At 40.8% G+C, this 23,363-nt stretch overlaps 1 protein-coding gene across 1 annotated transcript in view; it reads right to left on the reverse strand.

Moving 5' to 3' along the window:
* Positions 1-23,363, reverse strand: part of NFKB2 (nuclear factor kappa B subunit 2) — a 31,224-nt gene that overhangs the window by 3,962 nt on the left and 3,899 nt on the right. The window contains exons 2-21 of the mRNA XM_018554567.1: positions 18,719-18,797; positions 17,269-17,309; positions 16,044-16,142; positions 15,426-15,577; positions 14,611-14,711; positions 14,246-14,404; positions 10,262-10,366; positions 9,481-9,566; positions 8,384-8,522; positions 8,172-8,306; positions 7,785-8,003; positions 7,475-7,616; positions 5,885-5,999; positions 4,541-4,748; positions 3,861-4,030; positions 3,645-3,747; positions 3,048-3,283; positions 2,134-2,200; positions 934-1,106; positions 679-790 (exon numbers count right to left, since the gene is read on the reverse strand). Of these exons, the coding sequence (XP_018410069.1) occupies positions 679-790; positions 934-1,106; positions 2,134-2,200; positions 3,048-3,283; positions 3,645-3,747; positions 3,861-4,030; positions 4,541-4,748; positions 5,885-5,999; positions 7,475-7,616; positions 7,785-8,003; positions 8,172-8,306; positions 8,384-8,522; positions 9,481-9,566; positions 10,262-10,366; positions 14,246-14,404; positions 14,611-14,711; positions 15,426-15,577; positions 16,044-16,142; positions 17,269-17,309; positions 18,719-18,797 (2,641 nt within the window). The remainder of the gene's footprint in view (positions 1-678; positions 791-933; positions 1,107-2,133; positions 2,201-3,047; positions 3,284-3,644; positions 3,748-3,860; positions 4,031-4,540; positions 4,749-5,884; positions 6,000-7,474; positions 7,617-7,784; positions 8,004-8,171; positions 8,307-8,383; positions 8,523-9,480; positions 9,567-10,261; positions 10,367-14,245; positions 14,405-14,610; positions 14,712-15,425; positions 15,578-16,043; positions 16,143-17,268; positions 17,310-18,718; positions 18,798-23,363) is intronic.

The following is a 23,363-nucleotide window of genomic DNA, read 5'->3' on the forward strand; positions in this document are numbered from 1 at the left end:
ATATATATATATATATGTATACTGGGCTGCAATGTACTGTACAAAGAAGGTTTGAGGTGAGACTGTCTGACCACTGGTGACAACCCCCCAACCCAGTACTTGCTAGTTGGCTGGACTGGATATGAGCAGTGGAGCAGTGGAACCCGGGTTTTCTGCACCTATCAGAAGCCATGTGCCCCCAGTAAGGGGGGAGGTCACAGAAGAGCTCTTAACGCCCACCACCTGTGAAGCCACTTTTGAACAATAAGCGACTTATGGTGTATTTACATATTATAGTGATATGCAAATGTGAACATTTTCTCCCCAAGTTATTAGAGAATAGTCTCCCTAAGCAAATAAGAGAGATATGAGATAACCTTATCTATTCAGGGAATATGCAAATTATCCAGTGGCCTTTACTACAAAACAAAATGTGCTAAACCTCCCTAACCTGCGACATGGACTTGGAGACATATTGTGGATGGATGGCAGTATGGAGAATTCTACCGACCAGGGAATTTTAATATAGGAGAGGTCTAGGGAGAAGTGAAAGGTGCCCAAGGTGTGCGTGCATTTTTTTTCTGCTCTGAAATAGTATTACAGAAATCTGTTGCTGGTACATTTTTCCGCTGGCATGCACCTCACGTTATACAGCATATGAGAAACTAGGCCATGTTTTCAATTTGTGCAAAGGCGTACCTTCAATTGCCTGCTTCACGAATGTCTCCGAGCTGCGCAGAAGTTGCACGCCTTCATTCACTCCCATGGACTCTAGTGTTCTAATCAGCCCAGTGAGACTTCCACCAGCAAGCTATGTGGAAGGGAAAGTTAAAAAAAAACAGAAATAATACTATTTACTAACATAATATGCACAGAGCCATTGTATGACAAGACAGACGTATCAAAGACAGTGTTCCACTCTGAAGAAATAGCCTGGCCGGCGATGAAACCTACCTCATAACTACGCAGAAGGTTCTCTGTAGGGGACGATGTATTTTTATAAGTGTCCACCAAACTCTGAAGTCTCAGCCGTGAAGCAAGTTCAGTCCAGTCTGATCCCGTCTGGCCCTCGTTCAGTAGTTTCTCAAGGCGTTCTACAGTATTGGTTTCCAGGGAGAGCACATTCACTAGAATGCAATCAGAAAAGGTCATTCCAATACCTCATTACAGCTTCCAGCTGGGATACAAAATAACAAAGCCTATCATTCCGAGCCTTTCCTTGTAAATGTTAAATAAAAGCTCCCCAAGTGCAATTTACATTTGTAAAATTTGTAAAAACAAACAAGAAGACAAAATCTATATACAGGTGAAACTCGAATAATTAGAATATCGTGCAGAAGTAATTGCAGTAAGTGCTGCAAAAGGGGCCCAAACCAAGTACTGAGTACATATGCATGCTTGTACTTTTCAGAGGTCCGATATTGTTCTATGTACAATCCTTGTTTTATTGATTGCATGTAATAATCTACTTTTTTGAGGTTGTGGATTTGGGGTTCTTGGGGTTTTCATGAGCTGTAAGCCATAATCATCACAAATATGACAAATCACAGCTTGAACTATCTTGCTTTGCATGTAATGAGTCTATCTCATATATTAGTTTCACCTTTTAAGTTGCATTAGTGAAATAAATTAACTTTGCACGATATTCTAATTATTCGAGTTTCACCTGTATACTGATATTGGTCACCATGCCATAGCAGTCATACACCCAGTGCCGGGACTAGGTCATCGGGTACCTGATATGAAGCTGTCAAACTGTGCCCTCCACACTTATGGAGGCAATATTATTAACCCCCAGCACTGGTGTCACTGGACACAATAATATTCCCCAGTATTGGTGCCACCGGAAGCAATAACAACCCCCTGCGTTGTTGCTAGTGGACGCAATCATAACCCCCAGGATTGGCGTCAGTAGATGCAAACATATTCCCAGCATTGTTTTTCGTCTCCCTGTCTCTGAACCTGCCTTTAGTTTAGTTTATTGTACTCTCCCAGAATACAAATGTTTTACCAGGCAGGCAGATAACTGTTCAGCAATGTTGACCTTCATATTCATACAGGTTTCTAACCATGACTATGGGGCAAATAGTCCTTTGGATTGGTAAGTAGTAATCATCCATTACAATACAGCACACAGAAGATGATGGGCTCTACCTGGTGTTTGTTCAGTTGGCTTGGAAGATGCACACCCACCTGGGTGTTTACACAAGATATCCCGCACCTGAAATAGAATTTAGGATGGTGAGTGTTGTCAGCTTTAAACAAGGAACAATTGTAAGAAATCATCTAGTCTTTGTTAAAGGTAAGAATACTGTAATCTCTGTAAAAGTGCAGGAGGTGAATGACAATAATCACTGGACATGCACTAGAACAGTGGTGGCGAACCTTGGCACTCCAGCTGTGCCAAAACTACAAATCCCAACATGCGTTTGCCTCTGGGAGTTATGTCTGTGGCTCTCAGAGCCTTGCAATGCCTCATGGGACTTGTAGTTGCAAAACAGCTGGAGTGCCAAGGTTCGCCACCACTGGTCTAGAACTATCCTTTAAAGGGGACATACACTGACTGTTTCTATATGTGACTTTCACAGCTGTACATGATTCATCTTCCATGTTTTTGTTACTGTAATAAACATAAAGATTTAAAGTCTGGCCAGGCCAGCTACTCAAATGACTCTAACTGCTTAACAACACTTGAGCTAAGATATCAGCCACATGGGGAGCCACATTGGATTACGCTGCCCATGCACATTTAGAGTTCTCTCATTTGGCCCATGGGGCTGAAGGAAAGAAATCAGTTGATTCCCCATCCACGTTACGCAGCCTGTATGATGGAATCTCCCCTTCCAGCTCTTGAATTCAAACAACCGAAACCTGTAGCAGTCTGAATACCCAAACAGCACTGCAAAGCTGCCCCACCTACATATATAGAGTGTATGCAAACTATACACAGAAACAAAGCTTTTCAAACATTACGGCACCAGGATCCGATTATTTCTTTCAAGCGGTTATCTTTCTACATATACTTTAAACATATTTGAGACTCTGAATAAGCACAATGGCATTCTTACTTTCTGGCTTTTGGTTAGATCCAGCGGAGTGTGTCCAGGATAACGCCTCTTAGCGCCACATTGTATTCTTTCATTCTCTCGATATGTATCCATGGTTCCACTGTCTTCAGAATCACTGTCTCCTTGCTGGTCAGAGTCAGTATCCATAGACACATCAGAATCACTGTCTGTTTCATCACTGTCACTGCATGCTGTGCTATGTACTGGCTCATCATTTTCCATTAAGACATTTGCACCTAAAGGAGCACAAGAAAACTAGTTAAACAATGAAGCTCCAACTATTGAGGAGGCTGAGATATATCATGTGTCAATGGTGATACCGCCTGCTACATAATACCTGCTTTAACCTACTGACTGAATATCAGTAGACATGCAGGTAGAGACAACAATGGCTGATCTAGGAGTGTGTCACAACATTAAAAAACTGTTTTATTATAGTGTAATATTCATAAGGTTTGTATTCCAGGATATAGATAGTATCCACTGTGTATAAAACATCCAAGGTAATGCACAGAGTATTACCATAGGCCTTCTACATCACTCCCAACATAACAATGTACTCAGAAACATGTGTCAGAGAAGAGATGGCTGACTCGCCTGCATTGATGAGCATCTTTGTCAGCACTGGAGATCCCATACTAGCAGCCAGATGCAGTGGAGTATTCCCTCCAAAGGTTTGAGCGTTTACATCTGCCCCCAGCTAAGAAAACACACAATTGTTAGCAATAGAACTACATAGTGCAGCTTCTTTATTTACTTTGTACAAACAATCGATTCCCAGAGACAAGAAATACAAGTGATCCCTTTTCTTACCTTCTTGATTAGGGTAACAGCCATATTCAGTTTGTTCATTTCCACAGCAATGTGCAGCGGGGATCTCCCACTCTTCCGTTCTGCAGCATTGACATCAGCACCACTTTTCACCAGCTGCTCTAAACATTTCTCATTCTCCACCTTTACTGCCCAGTGAACTGGATACAGGCCTGCAAGTAAAGCCAAAGATACTAAATTCAGATATCACAGGGTTGTCATTTCATTTTGAAGACATAACCACACTGTAGTCTGCGTAAAAGAAAAACATATTATCAATATAAAAGAAAAGGCTGTTCGAATCCTAAAAAACGTGCATGGACAGTCCAACTGATTTATACACAAGCCTGGGAATTTTTAAAGGGTGTTCCAGACACTCTAGAATTATCTTTCCTCTGCACAACAAATGTCCTGCGACAAATATGGAGTCATGGGGGTTGCATGTGCTCCCAACAACATTCTACCACCCAGTGCTGGAGGGTGGGAGCACGGCCCTTATTTGCAGCCTATAAGTAAAGTGTCACAAACCCAGACTATTTGAACTTATTACATGTGTTGGAACAAACTAGGAGACTCACAAGACTGGCAGGAATATGGCGCTACATTTCCCATAACAACAATAACGGCAGAAATCTGTGACAAAGGCTATACTGAATCCCCCTGGAGGTGTCTTTGTTCCTTACCATGATAATCAGGCATGTTGAGGAGATTTTTGTAGCCACTGAATTGGTGATCTAAGAGAACCTGAAGCATTTTATCATCTTTGGCTTGAACAGCTAAATGTAGCACTGAGTTTCCAAAACGGTCAAGGACAGTGGGATCTGATCCAGCTCTTAGCAGGAAAGCAACTGTTTGGTATTGTTTGGTGATCACGCCAAGATGCAAAGCAGTCTGTGAAAGAAAACACAGCATTTATGTCGAAGAAAAAAAACCCTTAAATAATAATTGTTATTATTTTGTTATCATTGTCATTGTTATCATTATTATTATATTCAGTTAAAAACGAAGATCGTACATATTCTGCCCCAAATAGCAACGTTCCCGAGCTCAACACGTGTTATAAATATTGTCAAAAATAAAAACTAGCATGATCGTGTAGCTCTGTATTTACATGGATTGTTTCTGTAGATGTGAAGATGGTTATTACACCTTATATAGCCACTGATTTAACCCCAACATATTCTAGGGGAAGCAATTGTGTCGCTGATAGGAGACATACTGTTACCATTCTAGGGCAGATCTTTCAGCTCAATGATCAAAGTGTTTATATATCTCCTCATCCATTGGAACTGTACTAACCAGCTCTGTACTCCACTTACTAAAAACCCAGCAAACCTGTCTTACAAGCTTCCTTAGAAGAGATGGTGGACGGTGGCTACTGACTTGCTAAAGCGAGACCATTGTAACTTTATTTAATAGGGTGGAATGTACAGTATATAGAATATAAGGAGCAGCTAGGTGCTATAGTAGAACATATTGGATACTAAAACAATTCTCTCTGGCTGCCATGGATAAATCATTCTTGGAACATTTTATTATAATCCCTCAATTCAATAGGGAATGATATAGATTTATTGTCTTTCAATACACTTCATTTAGTGGACAGGCCTTATGGGTTTAGGTTTTTTTCTTACAGATACTTTATGGCATTACGAAATGTCCAATACAAACTCTGCTTCTTCAATGTAATGTTGTTCTCTGCAGACCCTTGCTAGAAAGCCATTCAAGCATTGTTACATGTTACCTGTAACCTCACAGAACTAAGGGATGATATCTGCATCACTCCAAAGTATTTTCTAACAGACAGCCACAACTAAAGATAGATGTAACCCTAGAAAGATTAAATATAACCCTGATGAAGTTTTTCTGCTGTAACATCCATCAATCAAATCAATGATCATTGTGAACTCTGGAAGATCTCTAATCAGACAGTACACTATCCCTAGCATAACAGCTTAGTAAAAGTGGAGGAGTGATAAAACTACAACAAAACAAAAAGAGAAGAAGAAAAGAGAAGCCATAAATACCTGGTGAAGGTTGTTGCAAATGTTGAGGACTTTCTGATGTGGAACCCCTTTCATGACATCTACCAGCTGCTGAATGACTGCTGTCTGTCCGTGTATGACAGCAAGGTGGAGCGGCCTGGAAAGAAAAATCATTTACACTAATGAGCAGCTTTTACACTACATGCATATAAGATTCTTGTTACCTGTATATAACTAAAATGCTATACTGTATATAAGGATGAGTAAATTGACCAGGGCAGATTTTATGTTGATCAGCTGGCACAGGAGAGAACTGGCACAGAGGTCCAGAAGTGGCATTTACCAGGTTGAATCTGTGTTTCATGTTCTAGGGTCCACCACTCGCACCTCACACTCTCACAAAAGAGACTTCATAGAACATACAAACTTTCTTTCAATCTCATTAAAAAAAAGAAGGTCTTGGCAGCATATAACCCCCCAATAAAGTCACATGATGACATTTCAGGATTGTAACAATAGTTCCTCAAACCAGGAGCAGAGGATTTAAGGAAGGATTGTTGCAGAGCAGAAACGTCACCATGTAACTGCATTGAACTGTATCTATACTGCTGCTTAGACCTCTCTTCTAATGAGATTTAATTAAAGCCTGAATTGCCATGAAGGACCCTGTGCTGGTGCACTTTTAGATTTAGAAGTCCAAGTAACTTATAGATTTGCACTCTCTCTTATTTTGTACATATTCTGCTTGTATACAAGAGAAAGCAAATGCCAAATATATTACTACATTAGACACTTCAAACCAGTACAGCTCTTAAATGTTGTCCAATGGAAATTCTAAATGTGAACAGTGCAACTTCCAGCCTTTGGAGCGAGAATCAAGAAATGTTCATTTACAGCACCCTGCTTTATTAATTCGCCCTACTGTGATATAGGCAAGTTCATTTTATGTTTAAGTGTTAGGTAGGGTTACAGTGTATGATTCTCTGTAGCCCCAATGGAAAGATTTCCCCTCTCTTCTTGTCTTAGTGACAGGAAGTAGTAGGAAATCTTTTTTTTTTTTTTAAGCACAACCCTTTGGATAATTCATTTCCCCCAGAATGTTATCACCAGGCAGGAAGTGATAGGGCATCTCTCCAGCAAGTACTCAGACAGCAATAAAAACCTGACAGAGGTTTCAACCATTCCCTGTTCTATTAAAAAAAATGATAAAGAAAATGTTTTTGACTGGTGACACATTTTAAGAGCTTCAGAGCTTGTGTCAATGGGCTTTGGGCTTGTGTTGATGTCATCAGTTTGACATCTTCTGAGACACTTGAGAGAATGTTCCGAATTCACTGAGAGGTGCATTTGACCTGCAGATAACCTCCTATTGAACTGTATTTAACTTGCTACAAGATGGTTTGGCAAACAATAGCCCATTGACACAGGCCCTTCAGAAGTTATTAGGGTTTGCTTTCATTTCCACATAACTCAAACTACATTTCTGTTACATAAGACAATCATGCACAACGTGAGAGAAATCAAAACAGACTGCTACAAACTATATACATCTTTAGTAAGTTACCATCCTTTATCCTCCTTTTTGAGCCATTTGTGTCTATTAAGATTCAACAGAAGAAATAAAATGCTTACGTGTCTCCATTCTCATCCCGAGTGGCAGTCAGGGGTCTCTGCACAGCCAGCAGCATGCGAGGGTCTGCACTTACTGCATAGTCCATTAAGGCTTTGGAGGTACGCTGGGCCAGGAACACCATTTTCATACTGCACATATGAGCTGTGATGAGAGAAGGAACAGCAATGCTTAGTCAAATAACTGATAAACTTTTCAATTACTGTTCCAAAATGGGATTAAAATCAGCATCAGACAAATAACCCAGAATAAGTGTACTAGATCGATGCAATATGCTTTTAAGCTGTGATTAAACATGTCTCTTTTCTGTACCTTGACGTATGGTCTCTTGGTGTTCTCTCTGGAGAGATGGAACATTTTCCTGTGTGGGACTGCATGTGACCTCTTCAGCCTCTTTCTTAATGTTTACTGGCTGGGGTGACGTCTCAGAAGAGTCAGCTTTCATCGAGTATGCACCCCCCTGGTAGACTTGGCCGGCAGGTGGATAGAAAGCAGTATGCATGCCTCCATAGTGGTAATTCATATTGTTACCTTATAAAGTATGACACAAAAACATGCAGTCAGAAAAAGTCACCAAAATCCAAATGTAAAAAAACACACACAAAATGTAAGGCTCTTAGAGGAACATGTCATGTGAATGTGTAAAAAGGTGGCACTGAAAAACACAGCACATCCAACGGAATTACTGAGCACACCTACCTCCTGCATGCCCAAACCCTCCAGAGCCAGAGCCTCCGCCTCCTCCTCCTGCACCCCCCATGGGTGCTCCTCCACCAAAGTTGTGATTTAGTGAAGGAATATCTTTTCTCCTTTTTCTCTCCACTTCTTCTTTGTCTGCAAAACAAAATACGTTATTAGAGCCGCAAACAAACGATCCAATTTTCATGGTGCATGACATCATAATGAATTACCTTGATCCAAGGGGTAGTAAGTAAATTGCTTGGAGTCACTGACATCTCCGCCACGTCTTCGCTTTAGTTGCAAGAACACCGTCACTGGGCGGTCAATTTGCAGCTTGCGGTATGGAGGAGTGCGGAACACAATGGCATACTGAACCATAAAAAGAATACATCAGTCTTTAAACTTGCATTTTATCAACATATTCAACTTTGCTATCAGAGACAGCTTGCAAACTGCCGGTTTCATTACAGGGCCCTGAACACTATGAAAGTGAATTAAGACTCAGAACAGGTACCTGCAAACAGTGAGCTAGTTATGACTCCTCTCTAAGTTGGCCCTCTATGTCTGCATGTGAGAAAGGGACCTTAGATTGTAAGCTCCTTGAGGGTAGGGACTGATGTGAATGTGCAACTATGTAAAGTGCTGCGTAAATTGTCGGCGCTATATAAATACCTGTAATCAATAAATAAATAATCCATGTGCTTTCCACCTATCTCCCGCCAAAACACATTTTTTTAGGTTTGGTTAGCGTGGGAAAAATATTTGTAAACTATGTCAGTCTTTTTTATCACACTCCTGACCAAAATAAACCCAAAGCTTTTGGGTGGGTGCTGAGGTGACTGCAGGTGCCACTGCTAATCCAAGGATACTCGAATAAGGTCACTGGCATCATGAGTGTGCGAGTGACCTTATTTAAGTAACCTGTAGGGAAGATTTCCCCTCAATTCCTGTCCTGGTGACCACACACAATGTGAGGAGATCTCCCCAAATGAGCAAGTAGATAACAAAAAAAACCCAAACCAAACAAAAAAAAAACCAAAAACATTTTATGTTACTGTTCAGGAGAAATTTTGCTCACTTCCTGTCTAGGTGACACAGAAGGTTAGGGAAAAACCCCTGATAACTAAATAAATAAAAACCTGCCTGAAGGGAGTTGTTGATTAAATTTTATTTGTTAGAAATAACCTTTAAATATCATGTTTTATCATTTCGGCTTTCATGGCTTTACTATAAGACATACAAGTTTACACTTCCATCCCTCCGGTCACAAAGCCGGTTACAACAAAACCTGCAATCTGGACATACTGTATCAGGGGATCCAAGATACCTGCTTGTGGACATCTGTTGGTGCAAAGTCCCCATATGCCTGCCATGCATTATCATCATCCTCATAAAACCGCACTTCTATGTCATCTGCAGGAGAGAAGCAGAATGTGGATACAAAGTGAGCATATCTACACTATATTAAATGTTCCCAACAGCTAAAAGTATATAACATGTATTCATTTACTGTTCTGTTATTCCAGCTAAGGAAATGCAAGAGGCTGAGAACTTTCTGAGAGTGGAAATTGCTTTAAGGTCTGAACATGGATTACTGCTTATCTGTTAATACATATATTAAGCTGCCATCAAATACTGTCCATGTTTGACTGCTCTTAGGCCACAGCTGGACAGATCCCAGGAGCCAGGTAGCCAATGCTCCTTAAAATCACAGTTGGTGCCTAATTCTTGCATTGTTCTCTATTTGTTGTCAATGGAGCTGGCTTCCAAAAAAAATCCTGCTGGCTCCTGGATTCCAGATTCATTTGCCCAACCCCTGCTGTAGGCTTTGTGTAACATTGAACACCAGGAGGGGACTCTTACCTACCATGTGGCAAACCATCTCTATGTCTTTATGCAGCACACCTGTATGGTGGCAATATGCCATTACACATGGCCACTAGCCGAGTAGCCTTACATACATACCAATGAGAAGTAAACCCTCTTCATCAGTTCAAGCTGTTCTTAGAACCCCATATTGCATCACAAATTCTCAAAGCAAGCTAAACTTTGTGTTGTGAAATTATTTGAAATACTTTAAAAGCACAGAAAACAGTAGTACAAAGTACCTTTCTGCACTTTATCACAGAGTAAGTACACCTCGTCTCCTCCTTTTACAGAGCCCGCAGTCCTGTCCATTCGTGAAATACGCAGGTTGGACGCTCCAGGAGATTCTACATACAATAAAATAGGAATATAGTGACAATGCAATCTACAATACATGTGTACAATAATACACGAGATCATTGTTCATATTTATAGCACTTTGGTATGTATAACAAATTCAATCTAGCACAGGATACATGAGAAAATACTGTTTGTATTGTTACTGTGCTGCTTCCTAAACACTCAGCTGCCTTTAGTCCTGCAGCCACTAGAGGTCCCTCAAGTCAAACTAGTACTGGTTCTTACTAGAACTTTCTGTTGCATAACTAAAGGGTCAGCCCTTAACCCTTTCGCTGCCATGCCCTCCGGAACATTTTTCAAATCAGCTGGCCAAGCCATTTTTGAATTTTCTGCAATTTTTTCCTATTGATTTGATTTTCAACTGCTGCGTTGCTAGCGTTTGTAAAAGACCCCCAAAGTTTCCTTCACTGAATGATTCCTGGCACTGGCTTCTTACTGAAATAAGGTCTCACTGCAGCATTATGCATCTGTATGTCTGTGAAGGTTCTCATTCATCCAGGTCACATGGTATATCTGTAAAAAATAATCAAGGCAACTGGACTTGCTGTATTTTTCTTGAAGACGTTTCACTGGCCATCCAACCAGCTTTCTCAATTCAGATGACCAGTGCATAGTCTTCAAGGAAAAAAAAATACAGCAAGTCCAGTTGCCTTGACTTATTTTTTACAGATATACCATGACCTGGATGAATGAGAACCTTCACAGACAGAAAGATTCCTAATGCTGCGGTGAGACGTTATTTCAGTAAGAAGCCAGTGCCAGGAATCATTCAGTGAAGGAAACAGATACATTATGAATCTTATTACACCGACTTCTTTCTATGTGCTATAAATGTAAAGCCAATATGAAACTCCATTAATGTACCTGAAATACATCTACCCAAAGCTGACATATCAACTGTGAGTGAGAGACAGATGAACAGAGATGTGTATACAAACAACAGCTTGTGCGGTGCTTTTCACACAACAGGTTTTCTTTTTTTTCTCTTTAACATAGATTTGCCTTATCCCCCCCTCCTCAGTAGCACATACTTTCCTGTGCTTCCAAACTGCTGGAGCAAAGAGAATACGCAGGATACCGGTATGTGGATATGGAGAAGGATACAACTCACTCCATGTTAAGTCATAAAGGGAGAGTTTATAGCCCAGTGTAAGCTACGACTTGAGCTACTCATAGCTTACTAAGGGTGGCTTCTCCTGCTCATGGCAGTGGCATAGAACGGCAGGGGAACAAAGAAGGTGAGTACGGAGCGCTGGCGGGAGGGAAGCATTACATTGAACCTGCTGACTTGCCTAGGCAAAGATTGGATTTAAGAAATGTTGTTACCTTTATAAAGAGAAACAACAAACCAGAAATATCTTACCTAACACCACTAAGACCTCCAACAAGAGGACAAGCATGGTAGCTTCCCCCCCAAAAAAAAATATAGTCTAATCAGAATAGTGGCAGAAGCAATATACATCACACCGGTTCAGCACATATGTCTTTCAATGCTTGTGCTCATGTACTCATACAACCAATACAAATGATCATTAACAAAACACCGTCATGTTTGGTCCTTTAATCAGCATGATACTGGAGTGTGCTCAGGGTTCGCTGTGCACCAATGCAGCACCTTTTATTTTTAGGCCTTTCTAAAAAGTGGAAGTGACCATCATTTCCTCTGTAATGCGGTAAGAGATTTGCTAGATCAGTTTCAGGTCAGACATGTAATTTTTACTGGGGAAACCCCTTGCTGAGATGATAGACGCTATTCCAGTGAGCAGTGCAGTCATCTTTTATTCTGTTAGCACTACCCGCTTAGCAACCCTTTCCAGTTGTAGTGTTTTACACATGTGATGCTTACAGGGTAACTGTACCCAGACTGTGGACATCAAATTATGTACTTATTATTAAGCAATAAAAGAGCTTTAAAAAAAAAAGTGACTGACTTCTGTAGCTGCATGTATCATGAAGTAGTTCATTCTCCAAGATCTGAACAAAGACTCTTAAAGAAGAACTCCAGGATGTATTCCAATTTAACCCCTGCAGTGGGGCTACCCCCACACTGCAAGGGTTAGGTGCTCATTTTGATCTAGGGACAAAAATAAAGAAGATATAATCATCTGATCCTCGGTCCTGTGTGGCTGCTAAACTGGTCCCCACAGCCTCTTCTCCCTTGCTTGTTCAGAACATGTACATACTTTAGTGTGCATAGTTTGGGCACAGGCTATCATGCCGCAACATTTATTCCTAGTTTTAGTCATAGGGGGTCTATTCACGAAGCTGCCGAAGGATCTGGCCGTAGCTTCGGCCGATCATTTTTTTTCACAGCAGCAGAGCCGCCGGATAATAGGAAACTATTGGGCGGAGCTAGCTGTCACTGCTAGCTACGCACAATCGTTTGCTATTTACGTTTTTTAAACTTTTTTCACTGTTTTTCTGTTCTGCTCGGTGCCTCTGAGGGACCGAGCAGAACAGCCTAGCCGAATGCCGCTCAGCGGCATTCAGCTATTCACTCACTGCTGTTCGGGATCTTTAAGAATAGCCCGAACAGCAGTGAGTAGCCTGCCGGAGGTTTGGCTCAGCCGATCCAGATGTTGGATCGGCTGAGTCGAACTCCTTCTGCACTTCGGGTCGGCCGAACATGCTGAGCATACCAGCCTGAAGTGAATAGCCGAACAGTGTTCGGCTCACTTCACTTCTGATCGGTCATTCACCCGGCTGCCCTCGGCAGCATAGTGAATAGACCCCATAGTGTTGAATGGTTAGAACCTCTGCCAAATTTTAATGCGGTCTGTGCCCCCCTTTGGGGAGATCCACCCTCTCTAATATGTATTGGTTCTATGTCTACACCATTATTCCTGGAGCATACCACCATCCACTTTCAATGGACAGGTTTATGGATGTCAGTATGCCTTATCACCTTTGGCTGGTCTAATCTTGTCTGAGATTGAACCCAGGATGGCAGATATGTTGCTGCCTGTATTTCCTGTTCTTGTTTTTCTGAACAGCGTGTATGTTTCTCAGGCTGTGAAAGGAGAAGCAGCACAATGAGGGACTCTTCCCTCTGTGACTCTGCTAATATCAGCATTCGTTTAGGTTTATAAGAAACAAGTGTTTCTTGTTAGCACGAGAACTGCCGTGCAGCTGCCTGGCTCCTTGTGCTGCGTCTCCCTCCCCTAGTGCGAGTTCTGTGTTATAGGATTACAAGAGGCTGATACTAAGTCAAATTCAGGTACTTACAGTGCTTATATTTAAATAATACATTTACTGATGTATTAATGATTACATATCTGCATTACTTTGTGTATTTTAGCTTTAAGCTAGCTTTTAGCTTTGTGAAGGGTGGCTGTTTTGCCATAATGTGCAAGTATGCGCAGCATACCGTCGAAGATAGGTGCCGCTGGACCCATTTTCAGTCCACAGCTCTGGCCCCTGCTGCTGCCACTTCGGGGTTCTGTGCAAATTCTCTCATGATGTAATGAATGTGCATGCAAACAAAGTTACATCCTCCCCGGCACCACACCCATTCATGGCATGTTAGAGATGCCTTGAATGAGCCGAGTGTGCCCACTGTATGGTGAATGCGCTATACAGTGTGCACAAAGAATAAAATAAATGCTGGGGGAAAGATGTATGTGTTTTTGGCAGAAGAGACTTCAGACAAAAATCCCTACCTCCCAGCATTTTTCTTTTTTAAAACTTCCATGACTGAACCAGGGAACATATGTATGTTTGTATGTCCCCCCCCACAACCCTGGCTTAGCTTGTTCAGGTGTAAACCCGACTGGCCAAAATAGAGACAAAAGCAAACTTGCATGTTGGCATCACAGTTGTTCCAAAAAAGATTCTGTATTACAGAGTGCATAAATCAAATCACTCACTGCTGTCATGGATAGGATCAGAAATGACTGGCTTCAAACGGAGAGTGTAAGCACCAGTGCTGTCTGGCAAATATGCTGTAAACCGAAGCCGGACAATGCTCAAGTCTGTCACTTTCTTCAGATCTTTTACTTCTGCATCTAAATTTTTCTCATCTTGTTCTGTAAAAGAATAAGACCATCATGATAAAAAAAACTGCGTTACATTTTCACTTGCTCCAGTCTTGGATTTAATTTTCGTTAGAAAAGGTTAACTTTGATTACCACATGACACATTGTTAAAAGGTTTTCATGTATTGTCAGAGAAAGACATAACTGTAGATAAGAACAAGAACAACAGCCTATGTAAAAAAGGTTCGGTGTGTTACCTGTAAAAGTACGCATTCTCTCGATTTGCTGCTTTATCTTTTCCTTCAGTATTTCAATCTGACTCTTTTTTGTGACATGGACAATCCCTAAGTTATTAAACCTGAACACAAATACAGAACATATTAAGTTAAATATCTGCACCTGTCTATCGCATGGGCAGAAAGCAGTGATAGTGGAAAGAGTTTGCAATAATCCATCTTACCAAGAAAACACTAAATTAGCACACAATAGCGGCATTAATACAACAAGCACGCCACACTGAGCAACAGAAACATTAAAATATCGCTACAGAAATTTATGTTACACATTCAAGTAAGACAAGAGGGGTGATTTACTAACCTAAACACACGCACGCACCAGGTGCGTGTGATTTTCACACAGCAAAACATATTTATCAACCAAAAAGTCTCTAAAAGCATATTTCCACTAATGCCATATATGGAGAAATCATGCACAGGATGCATATATAATGCTGCTTCACAGTTTAGACAAAAATGGTTAGCTCATGCATTTACATTCCTGCATTCATCAATGCAAGCAACACAACATAGAGCTAATTTACACAACATCACCTTGCAATTCATGCAGGGCTTTGCACAACACACCTGCTGGGTGTGTACACACTACAAAGGTGTCTAGATTCCACCCATAGATCATGCTGGGAGGGAACACACTACAGAGGTAGTGTGTATACATGTTCGTGGTGTGTTGTAAGGTTAGTAAATCAACCCCAAGATATCACTGTATCCTCTATAAATGGGAAAAAAGAGCAGGTAGGTCAGAGAGAATAAATCTCATTTGTAGACAAACGTACTGAGCGGTCATGTCTTTTGGTCCTACAGTCACCTCACAACTTCCTGTATTATTAGCATATTTTCCAACAAGGCTGTGAGCATGAACACGTGGCGGGTCTGTGTGTGTAACCAAATCCACTTCAATCTTGGCCAGGCCTACATAATTAAAGATCTGTAATAAAGATACAAGAAATATGAGAAACAAAAATGGGAAACCACGTTTACCTACTACGGCTATAATGAATAAAGTAAAGACAAACAGCTGCTTCCCTCAGTGCGATGTCATTCAGGACTTCTACCACCAAGCAAAATATTATTATATATTTTCAGCAACTTCACCCAAAACAGACATTGGGTGTGCACTGGGGGAATCAACCCCTGTTTTCTTAGATCCAGTGGTGTGACTAATCCCATTGGGTAATAAAGGGCCACTTTCTTGCAGCTAAATTCCCAAGTTGTTTGTGTAAACGTCATTTGAAAGAACCCAGAGAAACCTCATTTGTCTTTTCAGTAATTGTGGTGACTGGGTACAAATGGAATTCCTAAAACTTTTCCCAGCACTCAAATCGAGATATACAAGAAGTCAGCACACAAAACTGAAATAGCGGTTTTGGGCAAATCCCATATGTGACACTCACTTTAACTGTTGGATATGTTTTCTTTCCTTTCTCGCTGGATGCCCCAGGTAGTCCACCATGAGATGGTCCCTCACATACATAGCGAAACCGAAAGCCACGCTGTAAAGGTCAATTTATTAGCCGGTTATACATTGAACAAATGTTCTCAACTTTTCACAGATACACAACCTTTTGTAGAAGTATTTCACTTGTAAGCATTTTACTTGTATGTGTTGGCCAATGACATCACAAGCAAAATGCTACTTGCAGATGTGTCTTCAAGAAATGAAATCTAAAAATAATCAACTTAGCATGGAAGACTAACACTGACCACCCAAAGGACCAGATTTTTTTTAAAATAAATGTTATAATATAAATTAAATAATTATTGATTTCTTTAACAGGAGCATTTGCTACAACACTTAAGGAACTGATGCAAGCATTCATTTTAGGGTAGGGAACCCTGAAAAGGTGGAGATCTACCTGAACAGCATCAGGTTTTTTTTAAGAGATAACCTATCTAGGCCCCATTAAAAAGGAAGGTTTAAAGAGTTCAAGGGTCAGAGTGCTTAAGGCAAGAGTAATGCACAGTGCAGGGTCTGGAGTAAGTAACGTAGAGTTAGGGGTCAGTAGTATGCAATACAGAATGCAGTGGTCAGGGTAAGGTCACTCAGAGATCTGAATAGTATGTAACACAGCGTTCTGAAATAGTATGCAAGACACAGTTCTGAGGTCAGTATTAAGTAATGCAAATTTCAGAGGTCAGTAGTATGTAACGTAGAGTGCCGGGGTCAGGAGTAAGTAGTGCAGACTGAAGTGGTCAGGCGTAAATAAGAAATAGGTCAGTAGTAAGTACCGCAGTGTTCAGGGGTCAATAATATTTAACGCACAGTGCAGAGGTCAGTAATACGCAACACAGCGCAGAGATCAGAAGCACAGTGAGGGAAGTCCCCCCAGGAGTCGCAATCTACCCACTATATGTCTGTGAACAACACGTAGATCGCGATCAACTTGTTGTTGATTCCTGTTTTAGGGGTTGACTACAAGGGGTGTCAAGGGCACCGTCTTGGAGTTAGATTAAGGTATAGGGTCATCCCCCTCTGGTGTCACTAACAATGATGTATAAATGCACCCACTCTGGTTCCAGTTCAATAAAGAACGATAATCTTGAGATTTTGTGTTGCTGACAATCTATGATTTCAGAAAAAGACAAATGATCAAAATGACTGTACAGCATTGCACCTACCTGTTTGGGTTGCTCTACGATTGCCAGGTATGGACCATTTACTGAAAGGAAATGAGAAAAAAGTCAGATAAACACATAGTCAAGGTAAAATAATGATACTCGGGGCAGCTGTTAAATGTTGAATTCATGTGAGTAAATTGAACTCTTGTTTGAAGCAGCCTTTTTAGTATGTGGCACTGCAAAGAACATCCTACAAAGTGACACAAAACAACAGGCAACATATAGCTTATGTGACAGGACTACAAGAGCATTATTGCTTTCAGATGTCTTGATTTCTACACCCAAATTTAGGTTACATAGCCAACAGCTGAATATTAAAGGTCATATTTACTCAAGTTCCTAACTAATCCATCCCTTTCAGAAAGAAGAATGGTAGATAGTGTACAGCCCTCTGTGGCCCTGTGAATGAGCCCGTAATGTGAAGTGATTCATTCTCAGAGATCCTCAAAGATCAGAACAAACACTCTAAAGTCACGTTTAGTTGATTTTTAACAGCTTAGAAACCCTTGCTGGTTATTTAGAAGGCTGGCAAGATCTGTTCTCATGGAATAAAGCTAAGATTTCAAAGACTGTGCTACTAAAATACATTTCTCTATCTCTCATTAGCCAGTACAGGCACTTCTCAAAAACTGCTGGTTCTGAATAACCATCATTTTATTGCGTTCACACCAGGCAAATGGTACACGAGGGGAATTTATTCAAACTGGAGCAGACAGAATCTGGAGCAGCTGTGTATGACAACCAATCAGCTTCTCTCTTTCATTTTCAAAGCTTAAAGGAGAACTATGAGGTGAGTGCTTTTCCCTCACCTCATAGTTCTAGCCGAGCTGTGACAATGAGACTGTCACAGGTCGGCTCAGTAGATCGAGAAGTGAGCGAACACATACCGGCGTTCGCTTACTTCTCGATCCTGTCACAGCTCTCTCCCGTGACCAGGGAGTGGCTGGATTCCCCCCTCCCCGCTCTGATCCACCAGCGCTGACTGGCGGAACGGACGGGGGAGGGGGCGGGTACAGCTGGCTATGCCTCTAGATGGGCAGAGCCAGCTGTCACTCACGCAGCTGGGCGGATCCAGACATAATTGTCGGGATCCGCTTCAGCTGCGTCGTCTCAGCTGTAGCTCGCGGTATACTGAGCTTAGGATGATGGGAGGATGCTAGTTTGTGTCCTCCCATTACCCTTAGTAGAACTATCGGGAAAAGCCCTAACCCCATAGTTCTCCTTTAACTAAACAAACTAATGATGGAAGCTGATTGGTCACTATGAGCAGCTGCTCTGGATTCTGCCTGTTCCATTTTTAATAAATTCCCCCCACTGTGAATTTAGTTTACTTTGAAATAATATCATTGCAAAAAAATTGCACAACAGAACTTTCTACCGGACCTTCTGAAAAATGCTAACTGGCTTCAATACTTGCTAAGTCACTGATGTAGAACAAGCAAATACTTACGTATTTCTGGTTCAAGATCTTTAGACTTTATATATGGAGAGAAATCGTAACTTTCTTCTGGACCTCCATTGCAATAAAACTGGTTGGGGAAGCACAAAAAGACAATTAAAGTTTGACCTGCACATTCACATAAACTGCTGGTTAGTCTTCTCATCATTTGTTCATCTTCTCCAAGCTTATTTGTACTTTTTACAATAGCAAGCTCATTGTAAAACCAGGGAACCCATAAGTGCTATGTTTGGTTTACACATAAGAAAATATGTTACAAACCTGAGGAACAGGGGAAATGTCACCTTCAGTACAATATGTATGTCAAAATGATCAACCAATCCAGAGTTATTGGACGCTGAAAATATATGCAGTTTCTTTTAAAAGTCAAGCTTGACCTTACCCACTCCTACATTCCTGAGCATTTCTATTGGTAATGAGGCCAATTATTGAACTAAGGCCTAATCTCCAGCCAGATACTCACACATAAAAACCCTTCATTTTTGCAGTTGTGTAACAAATTTATTTATTTTTTATACAGAACGTGTATACTGAAATCTGTCACGATATTAGCCTCCTCTCATCCCTTGCACAGCAGCCAAACAGCACAACAAGCAAAGTTAAAGGAGAACTATGGGGTCAGTGCTTTTCCCCATAGTTCTCCCCAGGGTAACGGGAGGACACAAACTAGTGTCCTCCTGTGACCCAAAGCTCAGTATACCGCGAGCTACAGCTCGAGACCGCCGCAGCCGGGACGGATCCCGACATTACTTCCCGGATCCACCCAGCTGCGTGATTGACAGCTGGCTCTGCCTATCTAGAGGCAGAGCCAGCTGTACCCGCCCCCTCCCCCGTCCGTTCCGCCAGTCAGCGCTGGTGGATCGGAGAGGGAAGGGGGGAATCCCTGCAGGGAGCCGTGAGTGAGTCACGGCTCTCTGCAGGGACAGGATCGAGAAGTGAGCGAACGCCGGTATGTGTTCGCTCACTTCCCGATCTATTGAGTCGACGTGTGACAGTTTCATTGTCACACATCGGCTTGAACTATGAGGCTGAGTGATTTTCACTCAACTCATAGTTCTCCTTTAATGACTTATCTATGTGTTTCTGTGTTTTCCACTAAGCAACCTGCAAACAGGTAGGCGGCATCACTGTATTCATTCACTTTAACAAGAAAATTGTGGTTTGCATTTGCATTTTAACTGTGTATTTAGCTGTTTGCCTGAAGTCCAGCCTGAAAGATCTAATCAGGAGCCAGGCTAAAACTCAGGATTTCCTTCAATCTGCAGCTTCCCATATCTCTGGCTTGACTAATCATTTTGACAACCATTTTTGACTGAAGGAAGCATTTTTTCACTAAACCCGGTTTCCTCTGCCTGGAACTGTGACAGGTTTATTCTAAGGAGTATTAGAGTCTTGCTGAATAAGTGACACCTTATTCAAAAGCTGAAGGGGCACAGCAACATAAATGAAGAATCTGATGGCGTAAAACAACAACTTTGATTATTTCTGGAACCCCAGGAAGGACATTCTCCCCCTTTCTGAGATCATGAGTCGTCTACCTCCTGCAGCAACTGTAAAACGTTATATTACGTCTTCAGCTCATATAATCCTATGGATAATACACCAGGTGGACATGTGATAATAATGCAGAGAAATAGATTTGTAATATAGAGGTAATGTGGGCATGGCTACTTGGTCAATAGATTACACTTTAAGAGATTTCCTGTGCTTGCCAGAGAAGTAAAAATGTCTCAAGAATGAAAAGTATTTGTAAGTGTAATAACTTTAATTTATTTATCAAGTGAACTTTATTTTAAAGCAAGATTTACCTCTTCACTTGGAAATGCTGGAATCAGCAATGTTGGTGGCATTTGGATTAGTTAATTGTATCTACTCATTTCATTGTCTTCCTGGGATACTATTGCTATGCTGCGCCAGTAAGGATCCCAATACAGAGTCCTAGTAATGGAGTTGGCTGCAAGTGCTCCTAGTGGGTTAGTGCAGTTTAGAACTTCTCATTCACAGCCAGTGAGTTTGCGGTGCAAGGTGAGAGGCTATGCATGAATACTGAAGAACCCAGCTATAAGCCAACGCATTTTATGTTGAAAGGTCTGTACCCCTTCGTTAGGAACAAGCTGCCACGAATTATGGACTCATGGATTATGGACTTTGTGGATTTAACCTCCTGCTGTTTTAACACCTTGTGCACATTGGAAGTGCATGTTTTATCTGTAGAAGCAATCCTTCTGCCTTTTTCTATCACAAGTTAAAAGGTTTCAATACTAAGGTTGCAATGTATACAGTATATGTTTGAATAAAAACAGCTTTATTATTAATACCGTACAATAAAATGAAGTATAAAAAACATAAATGATACGCTTTTGATCGATCATTTATTATATGCAAAAAGTTCCACTTCAGTTTTAATCCCCAAGATATCAGTAAATTCATGGTAAAAATTAATTTGGATCCACTTTTAGGAGGTCTGTTAAATATCATCCCCTTCTTTAAATCTTTCTGTACTTTTTCAATTACCCAACAATCAGAACCTTGAATATCCCTATTATGTTTCAATCTATAGTGATCATACAGGGGGCGCTTTTTCTTCCCTTTCATAATACCATAGACATTTTCCCTCATACGGATTTTAAAGTAGGTGCTCTGCGCAGCATACATACTGTTTGTTGTACAGACATTGTATGCAAAAAATAACTACTTTGGTACAACAGGTCAACAATTTTTAACTCTCAAAAGTATCTTCTAGATACAAATTTGTGTTTCTTTCTCCTCAAGGATGTTTTTTGTTGTTGTACATTTCCATGCCATACATTTCCCACATTTTAAAAGTCCCTTTCTAGTAATTGATTAATACTTCCTGATTTTTGATGTTTTCTTCATTGTGGGAGCAATTTTGAATGCCATATTATGAGCATTATAGTAAAGGTAAAATGTGTTCTCTTTCTGGTAATAAGCTTCCTACAATTTTCATTCCCTTTAGAATCAGCCAGTGTTTCTTTACAAGTCTCTGTACCTTATCAGAGTGTGCTGATAAGGCACAGAGAATATAGAAAACCCCATCTTCTCAGACTTTTCTCTATTTCTGTTTCTTATTAGATGAAGTTTTGTGTGAAAAGTTCCTCTGGTTACCTTTCCCTCTGAACTGTTCCAGCAACAATTCAGTTTTTTTTTCATATTTTCTCATCTTACTGCAGTTCCGTCTTTATCTCACACATTGACTCTTATGAACATTACTATATGTAACTATTTGTATCTACTCAAAGTAGATCCAATCAAATCAATGCTTTTCTGCTGGTAGGCGTGCGTTTAATATTAAACCCATTTTCTTAATCTTCATTACAATGGTGTCTAGCTGTTGTCTAGGACGTGGCCCGACCAAGGTCCCCATCAATATTGGGAAATGGGATCCTTACTGGCACAGCATATGATTAGGGTCTCCAGAAGACAAAGAGCTGATTAGAAACCGAGACTGGATCAAAAAGTCACCTATACAGCCGATTCCAATGTTTCCAGCTGAAGAGGTAAATGTCGCTTTGAAAGAGAACACTCACTTGGTATAGAAAACAAAGTTGTCAGAGATACAAATATTTGTAATTCTGGAGATATTGTTCTCTCTCTTGCAATCACATGAATTCACTTTAATTATTCTTTGATCATTTCTTTCGACAAAGAATTGAAATATCAATTTGTGTTCTGTTCCAGGAGCTGCCATCATAGTGCTGCTGAGGATATACATGTATATATTTTAGCTGTGATTCATCAGTGATTGCTGAAATATGGGAAGTACCAGGGATATCATTCATAAGACGTGCACTCCATTCTTACTTGTGTTATCTTGATTAGTATACAAAAAGAAATTCAAGAATGAAGCAGCAGAGAGAAAAAGATGACGTGGGATGGTGTCTCAAGCCACAAAATTTGCATGTTATTTCCTACAGCATAACTGAAACTATGCTCGCCTCCAGGACTTCTCTAGAGTCTCTCCCATCCTCTGGAATTATTTACCCCAACCTGTCCGTCTGTCGCCCACCTTGACTGCCTTTAGGCGATCCCTAAAGACTCATCTCTTCAGGGAAACCTATCCCACCTCAACCTAACCGCTCGACTATCACGTTCTCAAACAATTCATCCCCACGCAGCTCCCTCCTCATGTATCACTTCCCCCTGCCTTTTAGATTGTAAGCCCTCAGGGGCAGGGCCCTCCTTACCATCTTGTCTTGAATTGTATTGTGATTGTAATGTCTGCCCTATATTGTAAAGCGCTGCGCAAACTGTTGGCGCTATATAAATCCTGTATAATAATAATAATAATAATATACTTTATCGAGGTAAAAGAAATCATATTAACAGACACAGCTCAAATAAATCTTAAAGAGGAACAAAAAAATAATCTGTATGCTACTGGTAGGTGAAATATTAACAAGTGTACATCTCTTCCATGTCTAAGTTCCTATAAAGGATGAGCTGACTGGAAAATGAATGATTTTAATCTACAACGGTCTATGAACAAGTAATGTAGCTTAGGTGCATCATTGCAATAATAAAATAGATCTAATTTTCTCCTATCCAGAGCTGTAATGGGGACAAACACCAATTGATCTGGGACTTCGGTTAGGTATAAGGTAATGTATTGGCAATT

This window comes from Nanorana parkeri, unplaced genomic scaffold (genome assembly GCF_000935625.1).
Source record: "Nanorana parkeri isolate BGI_ZX_2015 unplaced genomic scaffold, ASM93562v1 scaffold165, whole genome shotgun sequence".
NCBI classification, from domain to species: domain Eukaryota; kingdom Metazoa; phylum Chordata; class Amphibia; order Anura; family Dicroglossidae; genus Nanorana; species Nanorana parkeri.